Source organism: Ictalurus punctatus, chromosome 24 (genome assembly GCF_001660625.3).
Source record: "Ictalurus punctatus breed USDA103 chromosome 24, Coco_2.0, whole genome shotgun sequence".
NCBI classification, from domain to species: Eukaryota; Metazoa; Chordata; class Actinopteri; order Siluriformes; family Ictaluridae; genus Ictalurus; species Ictalurus punctatus.
In genome coordinates, this window is record NC_030439.2 from 12,366,043 (window position 1) to 12,384,043 (window position 18,001).

Consider the following 18,001-nt stretch of genomic DNA (forward strand, 5'->3'; position numbering starts at 1 on the left):
GAACCGAGTCCAAACACCAGAGTTGAAGCGGTCACCTGTGATGGATCTGTCGTGCCGGTGTCTGCTCTCTAACACACAAACTTTCTCACCATTGTGGTCCGATCAATCTTTACAACTGTCTCAGTCTATACAGTTGTTAAAGTTAACGACTGAAGTTTTTGTAGGGGGAATCTGGGATTGGCATTAGGACTGTTCCAACAGGGATTTCCTCACTTTTTTTTATTTATTTATTTATTTTTAAGCAGTTTAAAAGATCCCTACACTCCAAAAGCTCATTCTTTTTGTGTTCGATTAAAACCTCTTGGATTCGGATTATGAAATTTGGTACATTTCTGTAAAAAATAAATAAATGATAATTTAAAAAAGCTCTAAACTGTACCGGCTGCTAGTGTATTTATTGTGTATCCGCAAAATGTTATTTATTTATTTATTTATTTATTTATTTATTTATTTATATTTTAATAATAAGAGGGATTATAATAACATTTTTTTTAAAAAAATTTTATTGTATGTAATAATGCCCTGAATAAGCTATTTCACATAACAGGTGTTTCCATATAGTGCACAAGATGCAATAATAACTGAATTTGCACAAAGGAACCGGTTCAGAAGTTTACACACTCTTCATTCTTAATACTGTTTGTCGTTACCTGGATGATCCACGGCATGATGTCTTTGTTTTGTGATAGTTGTTTATGTTCAGCGTCCCTTATTTGTCCTGAACAGTTATACTTTCCACTGTTCTTCAGAAAAATCCTCCAGGTCCTGCACATTCATTGCTTTTCCAGTTCTGACCCCTTTCCAACATCAGCTGTTTGATACCGAGATCTATCTTCACACCGAGGCACTCGTACACTATTACAAAAAGTGCAAACATTCACTGATGCTCAAGAAGGCAACAAGATACATTAAGAGCCAGGAGGGTGTAAACTTTTGAACAGGATGATCGGTGTAAATTGTTATTTTGTTTATTTGTTCAGTACCGTCCTTCAGAAGCTAAATACGATATTTACATGTTTCCCAGAAGACAAAATAATAATTTACACCGATCATCCTGTTCAGAATTCTTAATGTCTCGTGTTGCCTTCTTGAGAATCAATAAATGTTTAAGAAGAGGATTTTTCTGAAGAACAGTGGGGAGTTTAACTGCTCAGGGCAAACAAGGGACTCATGAACAACTATCACGAAACATAAAAACATCATGTCGTTGATCATCCAGGTAACGACACACAGTATTAATCATGCGTATGTAAACTTCTGAACTGGTTCATTTGTATAAATTCACTCCTTATTGTGTCTTTTGGACTTTCTATGGAAACATCTGTGATGTGAAATAACTTATTCAATTCAGGAGTAAATAAAAGCATAGTGCAATTTTTATGATTCCTCCAGTGAGATAACGGTCCTACATAAATCATGACTAACTCCAACAACCCTAGAGCTCAGTTATTGATATATACACAACTTTAACAGCGTAAACCGTTAACGCCACTTCACCGTAGCTACAAACTAGAATCTGCATGCTAAGCTAGCTAGATATGGTGGCGAATATTAGCGATGACTAAAACAATGGTTGGTATGGTGTGTGTGTGTGTGTGTGTGTGTGTGTGTGTGTGTGTGTGTGTGTGTGTGTGTATTGACAGGTTTGGTTTCTGGTAGTAAATATGTGCGAATTGAAACTGAAATATTCATGTCAATCTGTGACATGTGAGCTAGTTTATTAGCGGTTATTGAGCTAGCTAGCTAGTTGGTTTGGTTGGTTGGAGAATATGAGGGTGTTTCCAGATTGTTTATTAATTGATTTGATTTGTTTTGACATTTTATTGAAAGTGGAACGATTCCAAGGGCATTAAAACCTATTATTTGACACGCTTTATCTTTATGGAGACAGGTTCTGAGGTATTTAAAGCTCGGAGCTGGTGGAACTGTTGATGTATTTATAATGCTTGGAAATGGCTTGGTTGTTATATTAGAGGGTCTTTTATTTTGACCTTTAATAGCTCTTGATATGCTGCTTTTTTACAGCCTGCAGTGCGGTGGAACATAATAAGCCATAATTACTGTAAAGAAACCTGGTGTGTGTGTGTGTGTGTGTGTGTGTGTGTGTGTGTGGGAGTGATTGCTTTAGCTTTATAAGTTTGGTATGGTGGTGGGTTTTTTTGTTTTTTTTTCTCCCCCGAAGAATTTTTTTTGTGTGTGTTTCTCCGTACATTTGTTTAACCCACACACATCCACCGTGTTAGCAGGGATGCACGGCTCATGGCAGAATTAGCACAGGCCCAGTTTAACCTTGCGCTTGGTTCTTGTATGTGTCCAGTATTTCAGGCAGGTTGTTTCCAGGATGCGGTTTGTTCAGTGGCATTTTCAGCTCAGTCTGCAGCTCAGTCTTCTGTAATCTCTTGATGGCACCTAAGCACGTATTCAAACCAGGCAGAGGCAGACGTACTCATTTTGTCAACCTTGTCAACACACACACACATTCCTCTGAGTGAGCTGTCTATTCCTACACTGCTTTCCTGATTACTCTGTTTCCTTAATCTTAAACATTATTGCCCAGTTTAGGTGGTAATTAGTGTAGCGTGTACATGGACACATGTCAGGAACCATTAAGGAAGAACAGCCAGGTAGACAACGGTGTCATTGTCAGCAGATCTGAGCCCGATCCCTGTCCTGAGTCACCCTATGGCATCACACTCATTTTCACCAGTCACTTCCTGTGAGGTGTGACCAGTGGCATGTGTACAGCTGCTGGTTTTCTTAATTATGGGAGTGTGTGTGTGCATGCATGTGACACTCTCCTGATGATTATGATGATGTACATGATACCAGGCTGCCCCCTTTCTGATTGGTGAGGTGTTGCAGGGAATATTCAGTTGGTGTGTGCGTTGGGAAAAGAGCTGAGGAAGTGGCTGATTTTGTATGATTATTTGTTCTGAAGCTGTTGTGCCAGGACTGACATCCTGTTTTGGTGAACATACAGTGTGTGAGAAATGCAGTTCGCTGCTTTGAGTGTTTGTGCCTGTGTGTGTGTTTGTGCCGTGTGTGCAGGGTCAGGAAAGCAGTGACTGTTGGATCATATGGAATTGATTAGGACCAAGTTTCCATCACTTCTGTCTGGTCTTTAGACTTCATCTGATTTCTGTTTTTTATTTATTTATTTTTTTAGATTATTTCTTGTCACGCTGTATGAGATGATCTTCCTAAAAACTTGAACAAATTCTAATACAGACGTTGTGAGGTAACACGAGTTTTCCATGTCAGATTATACAGTGAATATCCCCTGACTACGTTCTGCTGACGTCATCAGTCAGCACGATCCGGGCTCGTGCAGGAAATGAGGTTGAATAAACAAAAGCGTTGTTCAAAGTGAGCTTTTGATAAAGAAGGATATTTTAAATTTTGTTTATTAACAGCTATGGTAAGCACGTCACATTATGAATTTTAAATGATGTTTTTTCAAATATTACCTTTCATGTAGTGTGTTATATATTTAGCTGTTTATGAATGTAAAAACATCTGCAAAGTTTCAAAAATCAAAGCGCATGACAAACGGAGTAATTGACTCCCAAAAGAAGGAACCGATTCTGAACAGCTGAAACGAGTCGTTAGTGCTTCTTCGGCTGCTCCCGAACAAACAGAGCTGAAACTCGTTATGGTAGTGGGCGTTTCCTTTTTGAAACACGCTGACAATAAACCAGTCACAACAGACTGAGACATCTGACCAATCAGAGCAGAGTATGCGCTCTGAAAGGAGGAGTTTAGAATGAATCCTTTAGAACGGATTATTTAACAAGTCGTTTGTGACACTGCTGGGGAAAAAAGGTAATGCTGCAATTTAAATTATGCGCACATTAAAAGTGTTTTTGGATGCATGTAAATCTATTATGTAAGACCTTTTTAAAACAAAAGTAGGCACGTTTCAAAACCATAATAGGTGCGCTTTGAGACCACCGATCTCGACTCGCGATGAAGAATTCTTTGACAGTGTACGTTTTTGTTCACGATTAGTAAGGCAAATCAGGCCTAAAATCCTAACCTATAAAGTTGGCATCAGTCAGAATGTCTGGAAATGTTGCAACAACAATGTTGTTGATAAGTACAGCTGAAGAAATAGATGGTTATTTAATAACGTCACCGGAGCGATAAAACCGGAAGTGTGCCGCGCTCTGTGCTGAAGAGAGACCAATTGATTTGATCTGTTCTTGCTCTTGTCATGTGTCCTAATGTGCCCTTTCAGTCTGCCTCTGTCCCGTCAGCTCTCTTCGCCCATCTCTTTACGTACACGGTCATTTAATCTAAAACATCATCAGACTCGGCGGGAGTGGGGCTTGTAGGCCTGCCACAGTAAAGTTCACAGTTCATGTGCTATTCGAGTTTTCAGGATGTTTTACAGATTTGAAAGCCAAAATGTTCGTTTCTATGTTCTACTTTTTAGTGTTTTCTAAACTGTTTTGTCCAAAATGGTGTTGGAAAAATGGCCTAAATGGACTACTGGCCTGGCATGCATAACGCAGTGTTTTTAGTCGTTTTCGCGGATCTGTGTGAACGGGGATCGTTTTAACAACGTTGTCGTCTGTGTGCGAAACTTTTCAAAGGAAAAACTTTTCCGTTTTTAATACATCGTTGTCCTGTAAATGTACCCTATTGCCCCTTGGTGTGACTGTGTGAATGTGTGCGCGCGCATGGTGCGCTGTGATAGATCCAATAGGATCTGGATCTACCACTATAAAGCTGTTGCTGAAAATGATCGAGTGAATGAATTTATCTGGATTAATGTTTTTATTTTATTTATTTATTTATTTATTTCCCCCCCCCCTGACTTTTGAACAACTGGAAATGCACATACAGTGACAGTGTGTTAAAACACTTTTATAAGTGGAGTCCAATCAAGGAAATCATGTTTTGCCTTGAGCTCTGTTTGCAAAGTTTTTATTTATTTATTCTTTTGTACGTGAAATACTGCTATACTGCCTTCCTGAAGGTTATCTATCTAAGGTTCGTTACTGTGCGTTTGGCTACAGATTGTCGTATAAGTGCTAGAGGAAGAACGTTTAGTGGAAGGATCGTATATCAGCGAGGGTGTGAAGGTCAGCGTGACCTTACCCGCAAGCTCGGAGGATTGAGTATGTGCCGAGTCATCATACTGCAACAAACCGCTAGTAAATGAGGGATGACCGTGAGCAGGAAGCAGTTTACTTCAGTTTACAGCAGTTTAAGAGTTTACTGTGCAAATTTTATGGAAGGTGAGGATAATTTAACATTAGAGTCGTGTGTGTGTGTGTGTGTGTGTGTGTGTGTGTGTATTTGGGTGTGGATGGTGCTAGATGTTTGTCAGTGGATGAATGGGTACATTGACAGTCCTACACAAGCACCCATTAATGTGCAGAGCTGTGCAATAACACTACAGTCTCATTTATTTTTTTCACTCTCTGGTGTTTTTTTTCTCTCTCACTGCACTTTATAGCCTGAGAAAAATATATCTATCAAAAACACAATCTTCGTTCACGTTCAGCCTCGCTTTATCTTCTGAATTGTTTTCTTGGTGCCTGTGTAAGGTTGATTCTGTCGGTGCCTGGTCCGTGTGTCATGGCGGCAGAAAGAAGGTTCAGCATGGTGCTTCATGATGGAGTCATGATGTTAATAAGGCTGTTCTACAGTGCTGTAGGGTAACAGTGTTTTACACATGTACTCGCGGTACTGCAGGTTTACTTTCATGTCTAATGGGCATTGTGGTTGTTATTAAGGGTGGGTGATGTGACGAAAGTATTACATAAAGATTTCTACGAAACACGATATGTATCATGATGTATATGTATTACTGCAACACCTGTCATCTTGACTTTAGAGTTTAGTCAGTGTCAGTTGTGTTTAGATGGCATAGCAACCATAGAGGTGAAACTGGGACATGCATAACATAGTAACTGTGGTTTTGTTTCACCAAAAAAAAAAAGTGTGGGTAGTTTTTCAGAAGGTCTGCAGATCTGATCATTTGTACCTTCTCACCGTGGCATGCAAGTTAAAAAAAAAAATTATTATTTCCCTCGTTTTGTTCATATTCATCTGTTTCAGATGTTACTGTATGTATAGGTGTGTGTGTGTGTGTGTGCGTGTGAGAGAGAGAGAGAGAGAGACTGCATGTGTGTGTTCATGTGTGTAGTTCTTTAGGTGGGGAAACCCCTATTTTAGAGGTTTTACAGAAGTGAAATTGGGGCATGTTATACTGTTCTACTCACATGTGAAGCACAAAGCTCATGATTCTGATACCATTCTAGCCAAGGCATAGCTTAACATTCTCAATGCCTGCACTTCTTTTCTTCACCTTCACCACCTCCTTCTTCTTCTTCTTCTTCTTCTTCTTCTTCTTCTTCTTCTTCTTCTTCTTCTTCACCACCTTCTTCTTCTTCTTCTTCTTCTTCTTCTTCTTCACCACCTTCTTCTTCTTCTTCTTCTTCTTCTTCACCACCTTCTTCTTCTTCACCTTCACCACCTCCTCCTTCTTCTTCTTCTTCTTCTTCACCACCTTCTTCTTCTTCTTCTTCTTCTTCTTCACCACCTTCTTCTTCTTCTTCTTCTTCTTCTTCTTCTTCACCACCTTCTTCTTCTTCTTCTTCTTCTTCTTCTTCTTCTTCTTCTTCTTCTTCACCACCTTCTTCTTCTTCTTCTTCTTCTTCTTCTTCTTCTTCACCACCTTCTTCTTCTTCTTCTTCTTCTTCTTCTTCTTCTTCTTCTTCACCACCTTCTTCTTCTTCTTCTTCTTCACCACCTTCTTCTTCTTCTTCTTCTTCTTCTTCTTCTTCTTCACCACCTTCTTCTTCTTCTTCTTCTTCTTCTTCTTCACCACCTTCTTCTTCTTCTTCTTCACCACCTTCTTCTTCTTCTTCTTCTTCACCACCTTCTTCTTCTTCTTCACCACCTTCTTCTTCTTCTTCTTCTTCACCACCTTCTTCTTCTTCACCTTCACCACCTCCTCCTTCTTCTTCTTCTTCTTCTTCACCACCTTCTTCTTCTTCTTCTTCTTCTTCTTCTTCACCACCTTCTTCTTCTTCTTCACCACCTTCTTCTTCTTCTTCTTCTTCTTCACCACCTTCTTCTTCTTCACCTTCTTCACCACCTTCTTCTTCACCACCTTCTTCACCACCTTCTTCTTCTTCTTCTTCTTCACCACCTTCTTGTTCTTCACCTTCACCACCTTCTTCTTCTTCACCTTCACCACCTTCTTCACCTTCACCACCTTCTTCTTCTTCTTCTTCTTCACCACCTTCTTGTTCTTCACCTTCACCACCTTCTTCTTCTTCACCTTCACCACCTTCTTCACCTTCACCACCTTCTTCTTCTTCTTCTTCTTCACCACCTCCTTCTTCTTCTTCACCACCTCCTTCTTCTTCTTCACCTTCACCACCTCCTTCTTCTTCTTCACCTTCACCTCCTTCTTCTTCTTTTTCTTCTTCTTCTTCTTTTTCTTCTTCACCTTCTTCTTCTTTTTCTTCACCTTCTTCTTCTTCTTTTTCTTCTTCACCTTCTTCTTCTCCTCCTTCTTCTTTACCATCCTTCTTTGCATTCTTCTGTTCTTCTTCTTCTTCATCATCCTTCATCTTTGCTATCTTATTATTTGCCGCCTTCTTTTATTTTTACCATCCTTCTTCGCCACCTTCTTCTCTGTCCTTCTTCACCTTGTTCTTCTTCTTCTTCTTCTTCTTCTTCTTCTTCTTCTTCTTCTTTGCCTTCATCTTCTTCTTCTTCTTCTTCTTCTTCTTCTTCTTCTTCTTCTTCTTCTTCTTCTTTTCACACATGCAAACCCAGAGTAGTGCTTCTCTTCCACAGTGAGATCACACAGCTAACCACAGATTTGTGGCTGTTCGTCTTTTACCCGCCGTTTCTTTTTTGCCTTTACTTGTCACGACACTGTGGCGACACTGTGACACTAACACCCCCCCCACCCCCCCCCCCCCCCACTTTCTTGGCACGATCTTATCTCTCAGTCTTACTCTGGTCCTTCTTCTAAAAGCGGGGATGATGGGGCCGAGATCTAGAGATGACTAGATATAGCAGAGAGGACTGTGGGTAAGTTGACACTGGAAGTCCCCTGATGAAGATTTCAGTGAGTGAAGTAACGGTTATGTCTCCGGCTGTCGCAGCACAACCACCGAGACTGCGGCTTTACAATTCTGTTCATATCCTCCATTGTTCACGCTGTTCATGTCCATCCTTTAAAATGTTAATATTTAATTATTATATGTTATAATTATAGCATTTAGCATTCAAAACAAATCCGAATTAGCTGTATATGTAATTTTATAGTACCAGAGAAAGTGCAAACATTAGCGTAGCATACAGGCCTAGCTGTTCTCTGATTGGCTGAAGCCACACACTCATTAATTATTCAAGATCTTCATTAGCTTGTCCTAGCATAATGACGTATTGTAGCACAGATGGTGAAAGAACTTCTCACATAAGCATGATCAGAATTGGATCATCAAATGTAAACGTTATAGATTCATTTTCATGTCTTTACCCACCGTAATGTTTTCAGTAGCTAGGTAATTAGATTCTACATCTCTACTCATCTTTTTCTTCTTATTTATTGCTTGAAGGGCTGTATATTCACTAGATATGCTCACCTTATAGGATCATATAATAGGTGCACTCTAATTCTCAGTAGAACACCTTTTAAGAGTGTCTCACGTGTGTGTAGTATGATTTCACGGAGGCATAGTTTGTTTTTTTGTAGTCGACTGTGAAAGTTTGCATAGCCTGAATGAAGACGTGTGCAAAGTTCCCAGAGGTTTCATATCACTTTAAAACATCGCATCTCCCTGCCTGAACGTCATGAAAAATGATCTAGTAACTCGCATCACCGCCTTTTGAGTGTCTTGTGAGAAATGTTTGGTTCTTCCTCACGCCTCAGCACACACTGTCTGCGGCGTCCAGGATGTTGTGGAGACTTATCTATTAACTCCATTAACACTAGAGGTCAGGCTAGCTTCCTACTCTTCTATAGATTGATTATAAAATAATTTTTTTTATTTTGCTATTAAGAATCATTTTCCCCGTTACAAAGCAACGTTTGCATATTAGAAAATGTGAAATCTTTTTTTTTTTTCCCCCTCCCCGATATGCTCGTGTGCTTCTTTGTCTCTCTATCCATTATCCCATCGTGTGATTAAGACCCCCAGTATGTACAGTCATCATGACTTATTGCTCTGTCTGTCCACTGTTCCAGTATGTGACTGTGTAGCACACCTTCAGCAGAGCTCATGCAGGGTAATGAGCAGCTCCAGGCCTAATAAAACACACATGTTTCCTAGCTCTGTGTCCTGTCACATACTTGCTGTCAAACACCGAGCCCAGTCACAGCCGCTGAGGGCAGGACACGACTCGGTAACATCTCCTGCCTGTCCTTATGTTCCCCGAGCACACGTGTGCGTCACACACCCTTCAACACCACTGGCTACTTCAGGATGAGTCGAACGAGCCAGCTGCTCTCGCCACGCGCCGAAGACGGGGACGCCACCGCACAGAATATAGTAATGAAGGGAAATGCTCGCTCATAGCAACAGAGATACACAAGTACAAACAGAGAGACTACTGGCACGCTTACATGTGCGCGCACACACTTCGTGGTGCTCACTGAGGCTCAGGAAGGTAAACTGTGAGCTTAGATTTTTGTGAGCATCGCTTTATTTTCCTATTTTAGTCATTTTCTGTCTAGCAACTGCTAAACACCAGGCACTTGCTTCAGAGGAAAGGAATTCAAAGTGTGTGTGTGAGAGAGAGAGAGAGAGAGTGGTGTGCGTGTGCGTGTGTGTGTGTGGGTGTGTGAGTGAACCGACACAGTAGGGATGATGCAGCTGAAGAGTTAACTTATACGGACGAGAATAAATTTAAACAGAAACTTCGGTGACGTTGAGATCCTCTTTCCTTCTCCTGATTGTTCCACCGTGCGAGAGAGACCTCTTGTCTTCAGAGAGAGCGAGTGACTGATCGTGGACATGGTGCTCTGGGGTTTGTGACTGACGATACACAGGGCTTTGTGTGTACCAGCTCCCGGTTATCACCGTTCATTTCAACGTTAGGAGGTTTGCACATCTGGAAGCAAAGCAGGCGTGCGAGGGTCGATGGAGCTGTCGGATCCAGCCCTGTGGACGTCTGTGCTGTTCGTGGCCGTGCACTTTGTGACGGCGGCCGGCGTGTGGCTGTGTTGCAGACGCAGAATCGGACGAGCAGCTGCAGCTCTCAACGGTATACTTGTCTTCATGTCTCTCTGTCTCGCTAGCTCACTAAGGAACGCTGCCAGTTCCAAGCTAATTTATTCTCTAGGCCCTTCCTCTTCCTCTTCCTCTTCCTGTGGCCTCCCTGATTCAGATCAGAGCTACCTCAACTGCCGCTAAATTTATAGCAAAGAGAACTACATATGGGGCTACAGATTTTCCGAGCAGAGAAATTCTGCTAGTTTCTTGAGCAAGTCCTTTGCAGCTGTGTTCCCCTGACATTCGCTGTGTGCGGTTCATGAATTGATAACTTGTAACTAACTTTCTGACCCCCGAATAGAGAGAAACTAAAGAAGACACCCCCTCGACTTGGAGTTCCTACTCGGGGAAAGTGTCCTCACTCAGAGTTCAGCAGAAGCAGCATGGCTGCTCAGAGCATCAACAGTAAACAAAGTAGCACTTATTTACTTTAAAATGAGACATGATGTATATAATGGAAGCCCTTAGAGGCAATGCATTGTTATTCATTCTTTCTTTCTTGTTTTCTTGTGATCACGCCGTCATTTTTCTGTGTACTCGTCATTACGTGTTGTTTTTATTGTCCTGGAGGCAGCAAAAGCTTAGCGCAGCCGCGCAGCATCATGGAGGGACAAATTCATTTTCCCTTTGATCGGGGACTCTGTACTAGCTCTACGTCTGTCAGTGATCGACGACTTCCACATAAGCGTCCGACGCTTGAGAAGGGGACACCTCTCTTTCTTAATGCGGAGATAAAGTCCTTCTCTACAGCAGGCAGGTTGTAAATTTTTGACTGCGACGGCGAGGATGCAAACATGCATGCAACGCCAGTCCCATTCACAAGGCGTGAGATTTTCTTGCGGTGAAAGGACGTCATGAGAAAACGGCTTTTATATCGTGTCGAGATCACGAGAAAACAAGAAAGAAAAAAATGAACGGCGCATGGCCTCTTGGGGCGTCCGTACTGTATAATAGTACAATACTAGAAGACATATTAGCAATCTGTAACACTGACTATACAGGAGGTAAATATTCATTACAGTTGTCTTCAACATTTTTGCTAAAACAAGATGTAAAACCTCGAGCTTAAAGGGATAGTTCACCCAGAAATGAAAATTCTGTCATCACATACTCCCCCTCATGTCGTTCCAAACCCATAAGACTTTCGTTCATCTTCGGAACGCAAATGAAGACATTTTTAATGAAACCTGGGAGATTTCTGTCCCTCCATTTACAGTCCAAGTAACCAAAACTTTCACTCTCCAAAAAGTTCATAAAGGCATCGCAAAAGTCGTCCATGTGACTCCAGTGGTTTAATCCCAATTTTATGAAGGATATAACAAGGGATTATATTTTTTAAAAAGTCTGAGTGTGTTTTAAAGATGTTTAGTGGGAGCATCGTAGTCTTTATGATCACAGCAGCAGGTGTTCGGAATAAATCTAGAGTATGCAGGTGAGATGATCCACTGAAGCGAGAGAGAGTGTAAACTGTTTTTAGGGAGTGTGAATCTTTATGGCATCCAGGAGAAAGAGTACTGGATTAAACACTGGGGTTTTGACTGGTTGAAATCAGCATGATGAATGATAGAATGAGAAATGACTAAACGCGACATTATCCAGCCACCTGGGTCTTTGATTCTTAGCAGAAACTGCTGAAGAGCTGCAGAGCCGAGGTGCTGTATGTCACGTGTGTGAGAGAGAAACGGAGAAGTGTGATCTTTTAGGTAACAGTTTAGTGCCCCCTGTGGGCTGCACAATGTCATATTTCAATCTGTTAACTATAGATAACTGATTGTGATACTGATGACTTTAGCTAAAATTATTAGTCGTGTCTTCTGGAGCTTCACATTCATATATTTTGGGAACGTTCTGTTGTGTATTGTGGTGGCATCACCACCATTTCATTTAGTTATTTACCTAGTTAAGGTTTTAATTCAGGGACAATGGAGCAAATGGGTAAATTCAAAGATTTATCCATTAGAAGAATTGTGGGTTTATAATTGAAAATGTTTTTTGATTGATTTATAAATTTTGAATAAAACTCTAGTTATCCAGTTGGCTCCTAAATTATTGTAAATAATCTCAATTGCAAGACTGAGCAAAAAAAAAATTGCGATTAGTTGCTATTGTGCAACCCTAATATTAGGGGTGTGTGTGTGTGTGTGTGTGTGTGTGTGTGTGTGTGTGTGTGTGTACAGAATAGTTTATTATTAGCTAAAATGGGAAGTAAAACATTGGGTCAGGCTGGGTGGAGCCAGCAGCTGTGTGTGTGTGTGTGTGTGTGTGTGTGTGTGTGTGTGTGTGTGTGTGCGTGCTTATTTTAGATGTCTTTCTGGACACTGTCCTGATGGCCATCTCTTTTCTTGACCCGTCTCGAGAATATTTATTGTACCTTGTGTGATTCCTGTGATTTTTCTCTTCACTGTGCTCTCTGTTCAGCCTCACCCGGTCTGATCTCTGGGTCTGATCACGGCAGTCCTAACAGTGTGTTACTCACTGCTTTATTATTACTCTGGTTCATACCGTCACTGCTCAACACTTAGCTCAACACTCAGCAGTTAGATCTTGAGTATTGGTGTCTGGCGGTGTTTCACTGAAGACGCTGGCTGGTGTGTAAGTATTGTAATGAAATCTGAGTGTTTCACAGTGAAGTTTAGGCTTCAGATCTAGACAGATTTTTCCTGGTTTCCTGTGTCATGAGGAATACTTCTTTTAATGACAGGAACACAATGTGCTAAAATTGTTCCTTTTAATGCCTGCATTTTCCACTTTTGACCACAATGAGGTGTGTGTACACGGGCTGGACTTTTGCTCATGGCACTTTTGATAGACAGTGCTTTTCTGCGTTGTGGGAAAACTTCCTATTAAATGTATTTCATTTTACGATTATTAATTGATCTTATGCATTGTCTGTTTGCTTTTGGTTTTAATTTCTTCTTAATTGAACTATTTTGACTTTGTACATATGGTTAATGATTCAGAATATGGATGACATTGCATAACAAAACGATAAATGGTAGTAATAATTAAGGCTGTGTAATGTGACAGTATGATACCAGTATCGCAATCAAATAACATGATAAATAACACGGTAGTATATGAGAATACACTTTTCTAAGTTCTATCATAATTTTGTTTTTAACACTATTACCTCAGATTTTTCTTTCAAAAAATAAATAAATTTAGACACAAATCTCAATGTTTAGAAGCCCTTGTTGACACATGAACATTAAAGTATATATTGTGTTTATTATGAACATGCCTAATAAGAATATCCATCCATCTATTTTTCGTACCGCTTATCCTACACTGGGTCACAGTGAGCCTGGAGCCTATCCCAGGGAACTCTGGGCACAAGGTAGGACAGGGTGCCAACCCATCACAGGGCGCAAACACACACTATGGGCAATTTAGAAATGCCAATCAAGCTACAATGCATGTCATTGGACTGGGGGAGAAACCTGGAGTACCCGGAGGAAACCCCTGATGCATGGGGAGAACATGCAAACTCCACGCACACAGGGTGGAGGTGGGATTCAAACCCCCAACCCCAGAGGTGTGAGGCAAGTGTGCTGGTCACTAAGCCACCATGCCCCCCTACATAATAATAATAACAATAATAATAATAATAATAATAATAATAATAATAATAAGAAGAAGAAGAAGAAGAAGAAGAAGAAGAATAATTATTATTATTATTATTATTATTATTATATTATAATATTATAATATTGTGTGTGTGTGTTGAACATTCTGCAGAAATATGGTAGAAGCACTGCGCCATATGTGTCAGCATTAATTTGGTTTAATTCGGTTAATCCTTGCTCCATGGTCACAAATGTAATAGAAACTAATGGGATGATGGAGGCTGGTCGTCCGCATGAGCTCTGCCAGTAGAGGGAATTCATCCTCTGGTGAATATGAGCCTCCTTCTCTCCGGTCTCGTCCTGTTCCCAAACTCGGCGTGGCCAATCACTGTTTCATAATATCGCCGCCTGATCGGAAGTTCCCTTGGACTCCCACGGATTTCGCTCGTTCTGCTGCTCTCAGAGAACAGTGCAGCGGGAGGGGGGGAGGATGTGCACCGTGCCAGCCTCAGAGCGTCACTACGCACATGGACCGAGAGGGAGAGAGACTAATACTGAAACAGAAACCCAAAACAAGCATGGATGAAGGAAGGAGGTAAAAAAGCAAGACTGGACAGTGGACTTCAGACTCTCCGAAAGATTAGAGGAGATAAGACGGAGAGAGTGAGCGAGAAAGGGTGGGGGATAAGCGTGCTGTGTGGCATTAGCTCTTGGCGTAAGCTCTGATATTTATAGTTTAGAGGGCTGCAGGATAACAGAGCTACGCAACAAGACTCACGCACAAAAGAATTCGGGGAGAGGTGCACAGCAACGACGGCAGCAGAGACGCAGAAGAGAAGATGAAGAAGGGAAAGGAACACACAGGAAGATGGATAGCGTAACACTTACCGTCTCACTGACAACAGCCAAGAAGAGGCGGAGGGAGTGACGATAAAGCTCTGATAGAGGGAGTTTGTGTTTGTGTGTCAGCCTGTGTTTGGGTCAGCGGACCTTTGAACTCTGACTGACTGATTACAAACGTCTTTCCTGAGTGGCTTATGCTGATTGACTCGTCTCTGACCATTGTATTGTGATTGTGTGGTGTCATGCTGATTGCTGTGTGATTGGCTTCTGCCGTTTTGCCGACTCACATGTTCTCTGATTGTTTTTATTGATTAGTTCAGAGTCACATTTTGGTAGTTGGAAAAATCAAACGTTCTGCTTCCCATATACATTATAATATGTTGGGTTTTTTTTTTTCTTTCAGGGGAATTAATTTGACTCGAATGTGTAAAAAATTGTAATGCAGGAAGTGAACTTGAGTTACATTGAAGCTCATGTTTGTCCAGGGTTCTACGGTGACCTCTTTCTGGTAGCCTTCATTCTAGGGCCTTACATAGAACATTTAAAAGGCTGAATTGTGGACAGGCAAGTGTTCTTGCATCTTAAAATATAAGAGCCTATCATGTTCCAGTATGCAAACGCTGGTACTGCAGTTCGTGTTTAACAAGGCATGGGGAAGATACGTATACAGTCATTAGCATTTCCACGAATAAAAGGAATGTTAAAGGGGTTCGTCACTTATTCCTATAGGAGTTGTATGTGGAGTCCTCGGAAATCTGAGGATTATAGGATCCTACATCGTACAGTACCATCAAGGGTTCCTCTAGACGGACAAGCTGAAGAACGCTTTAGGGTGGAAACTTACACACAGTTTTACGTGCTTCTATTCCTTTAACTGTGGGAGCAATTTATTGTATAATCTTTTTAACATACCATGTGAAGCAATATACTGTATTATCTAACATTTTTGTTTCGGGAAGCAGATCCAGACCCTGGGGGTCCACGCATACCCCACTCATTCAGGTCTTAATGAAAATCAGCTCCTTCCCAGAACTCCCCTAGTTTTCCTGGTCCTTCTCTCCTGAGTGCTCTCCTTTCACTTTTGTTTTGCTTGCTTCACTGCCTCAGCAGAGCTCCTTACCCCCCCACCCACCCACACACACACACACACACACTCATTTTGTTTCCATGTTCATATTGGATGCAGAACATTCGGAAATACATGGTGTATGACATCATCTAAAAGGGACGTATCCTGCTCTGGCTCGACTGTTCTTTGGACTTCCTTATGACACTTGTGATTAAAGGAAACTATATCACACCCATGCGCTTAGAAACTTCTTCCTCCTGCTTTTACTTGTTCAGCCTGACTTGACTAGAAAGTTCCATGGACTGTTGAGGAGCCTGGTGAGTTAAACACTCCTGATCAGTTGTGAGCGCGGTGTGAAGTACGTGGTGCGCACGTGTTTCCCTACCTCTGTGGATAGCCGTGTGTGAAGCCATGCTTTGAATGTGGAGGGGAACTCTAGACCTTGGTGGGGGAGGAGCTCTCTGTCTGTGCGTGACACACACACACACACACACACACACACACACACACACACACACACACACACACACACACGTGGGAGCCAGAGTGTCAGCTCTGCCATGGCAGCGACTGTAAGTTGCACACTCCCCGGCTTTCCCTCAGGTGCTGGGATTTAGCCTGCGCTCAGATTTCTCTCTGGACCTTTATCTGGAGTCGACTGGATTAAGGAGGACATGGTTCAAGAGAAAAAACAGAGGGAGAGGTCACGCATTCTGGACTGAAAGAGGAGTAAAGCAAACTGAGAGAATGTGGCCCGACTACTATAACGAACAGAGGCTCAATGCTCACCTGCTCACGCTCATGTGCTGCACAGGTCAGTTCCTGTTTGTGGGTGGGTGAGGAACCACGTGTATGATCACGTATGTGTGCGTCTGATTGGTGTTGCGTGTTTACTCAGTGCTACAGTAGTGTGTGTGCAGGGTTGTTATTGGCTGTGTGTGTAGCAGTAGCCACGCACTACAATGACTCGCTGTATATAGAAGAACGTGTGCCTTTCTGTGACTGTCACTCCAGCTGTGTGTCTGAATTGCCGAGGTCTCTGTGTGTATTATATCTATGTTTATAATGTGGGAAAGGGGATGTCCTTGTGTAACAAGAGTGCCATACAAAAACAGTAGATTAACAGGGGCAGAGGGACACGCCTCCACAAATGTTTACTTTCAGATCGGACTTGCTTATTTTCTGATCTGAATCAGTGATCTGTTAGGGTGTGGATGCAGCATAGATCTTTCACATGAACACTGTTAACAAGTTATCTTAATATTTGTCAGACTTGTCTGATATTTTGGATAATTGAAGCTCAGTTACTGTGAGAACTTGGTATCAGGTCAGTATCGGGGATTAGTCAATACTCCGAGCTCTGATACTGGTATTGTATGGGGGATAAATGGGATTGGGACGTCCGTATTTTCCGTATATTATTAGTGTTTTGATTTGCTTGTGGTTGTCAAATTGAGCTAAAAAAAATTTCTTTCACTTTTCAACAACAGAAATATATTCATTACTCAATATTGTGCGATATTCATTAATTTAACGTTTCATATCAATAAACCATACACGCCATGATGTTATACTTCTTTACTTTTGCACTTTATACTCTGCTACTCAAGAACAACCGAGTTTCCATTCAGGGAATAAACATTACTGCTATATTTACCCATCAGATGTTTTGTAAATAAGAAGTTTGCTGAAGTTGAGGTAAACTTGGGCAGTGAGGTAAATCTGTAGCAGTGTAAGAGAAGTAGCGACTGTAATCTGTGCACTTAGCTTGGATTAATAAGGAAAGACTGATGCAGCTACCTAGCTGAGGGAAGATTTTCTTAGCGAGAGCTAGCATCGCTTGTGGCTTTGACTAAAATCATTCACTCACTCATTGATCCATTATTTACTGTATAGACGTTTCTTTATAAATAGTTATATACACAGGACCGAAGTACTTGTTTGGGAGCGTGCCTGAAGTGCATCATCGATTTGGGAACGTCCAACATATTATGTGGTGGAGGTCAACCCTTACTGATACCGATCACTAAGCTGGGCAGTACCTACAGATAACTGATTAATCAACTGATTACAATGGAAACTGAATGAAAATATAAAACACAAAGTAAACTATTGCTGAACTTTATTACCAAAATAAACAGTCCTTACTGTACCATGAAAATGTACAGTTTGGATGTAAATCTTATATATGTGTGTATATAAGATTTACATCCAAACTGAATCAAAAATGAACACTTCAAATAACACAACAAAATTTGTGAGTGATAGTTTTATTT

General features: G+C 41.3%; 1 protein-coding gene and 1 long non-coding RNA gene across 13 annotated transcripts in view; one reads left to right on the forward strand and one right to left on the reverse strand.

The window, feature by feature from the left end:
• macf1a (microtubule actin crosslinking factor 1a) overlaps positions 1–18,001 on the forward strand; it is a 196,470-nt gene that overhangs the window by 59,908 nt on the left and 118,561 nt on the right. The window contains exon 1 of one of the 12 annotated variants that reach the window (XM_053675249.1): positions 9,717–10,239. The exons of 10 other annotated variants lie outside the window; for them this stretch is intronic. In XM_053675249.1, coding sequence (XP_053531224.1) covers positions 10,116–10,239 — 124 coding nt within the window. In that variant the 5' untranslated portion in view covers positions 9,717–10,115. Of the gene's footprint in view, positions 1–9,716; positions 10,240–15,831; positions 16,540–18,001 lie in introns of those variants that run through there. One more of the 12 variants, XM_053675252.1, reaches the window with a different exon arrangement.
• Positions 14,012–15,299, reverse strand: LOC108256948 (uncharacterized). The gene is made up of 2 exons (XR_001810370.3): positions 14,702–15,299; positions 14,012–14,367 (listed from the first exon to the last, which is right to left on the reverse strand). It is a non-coding gene; the product is annotated as an uncharacterized LOC108256948 (long non-coding RNA).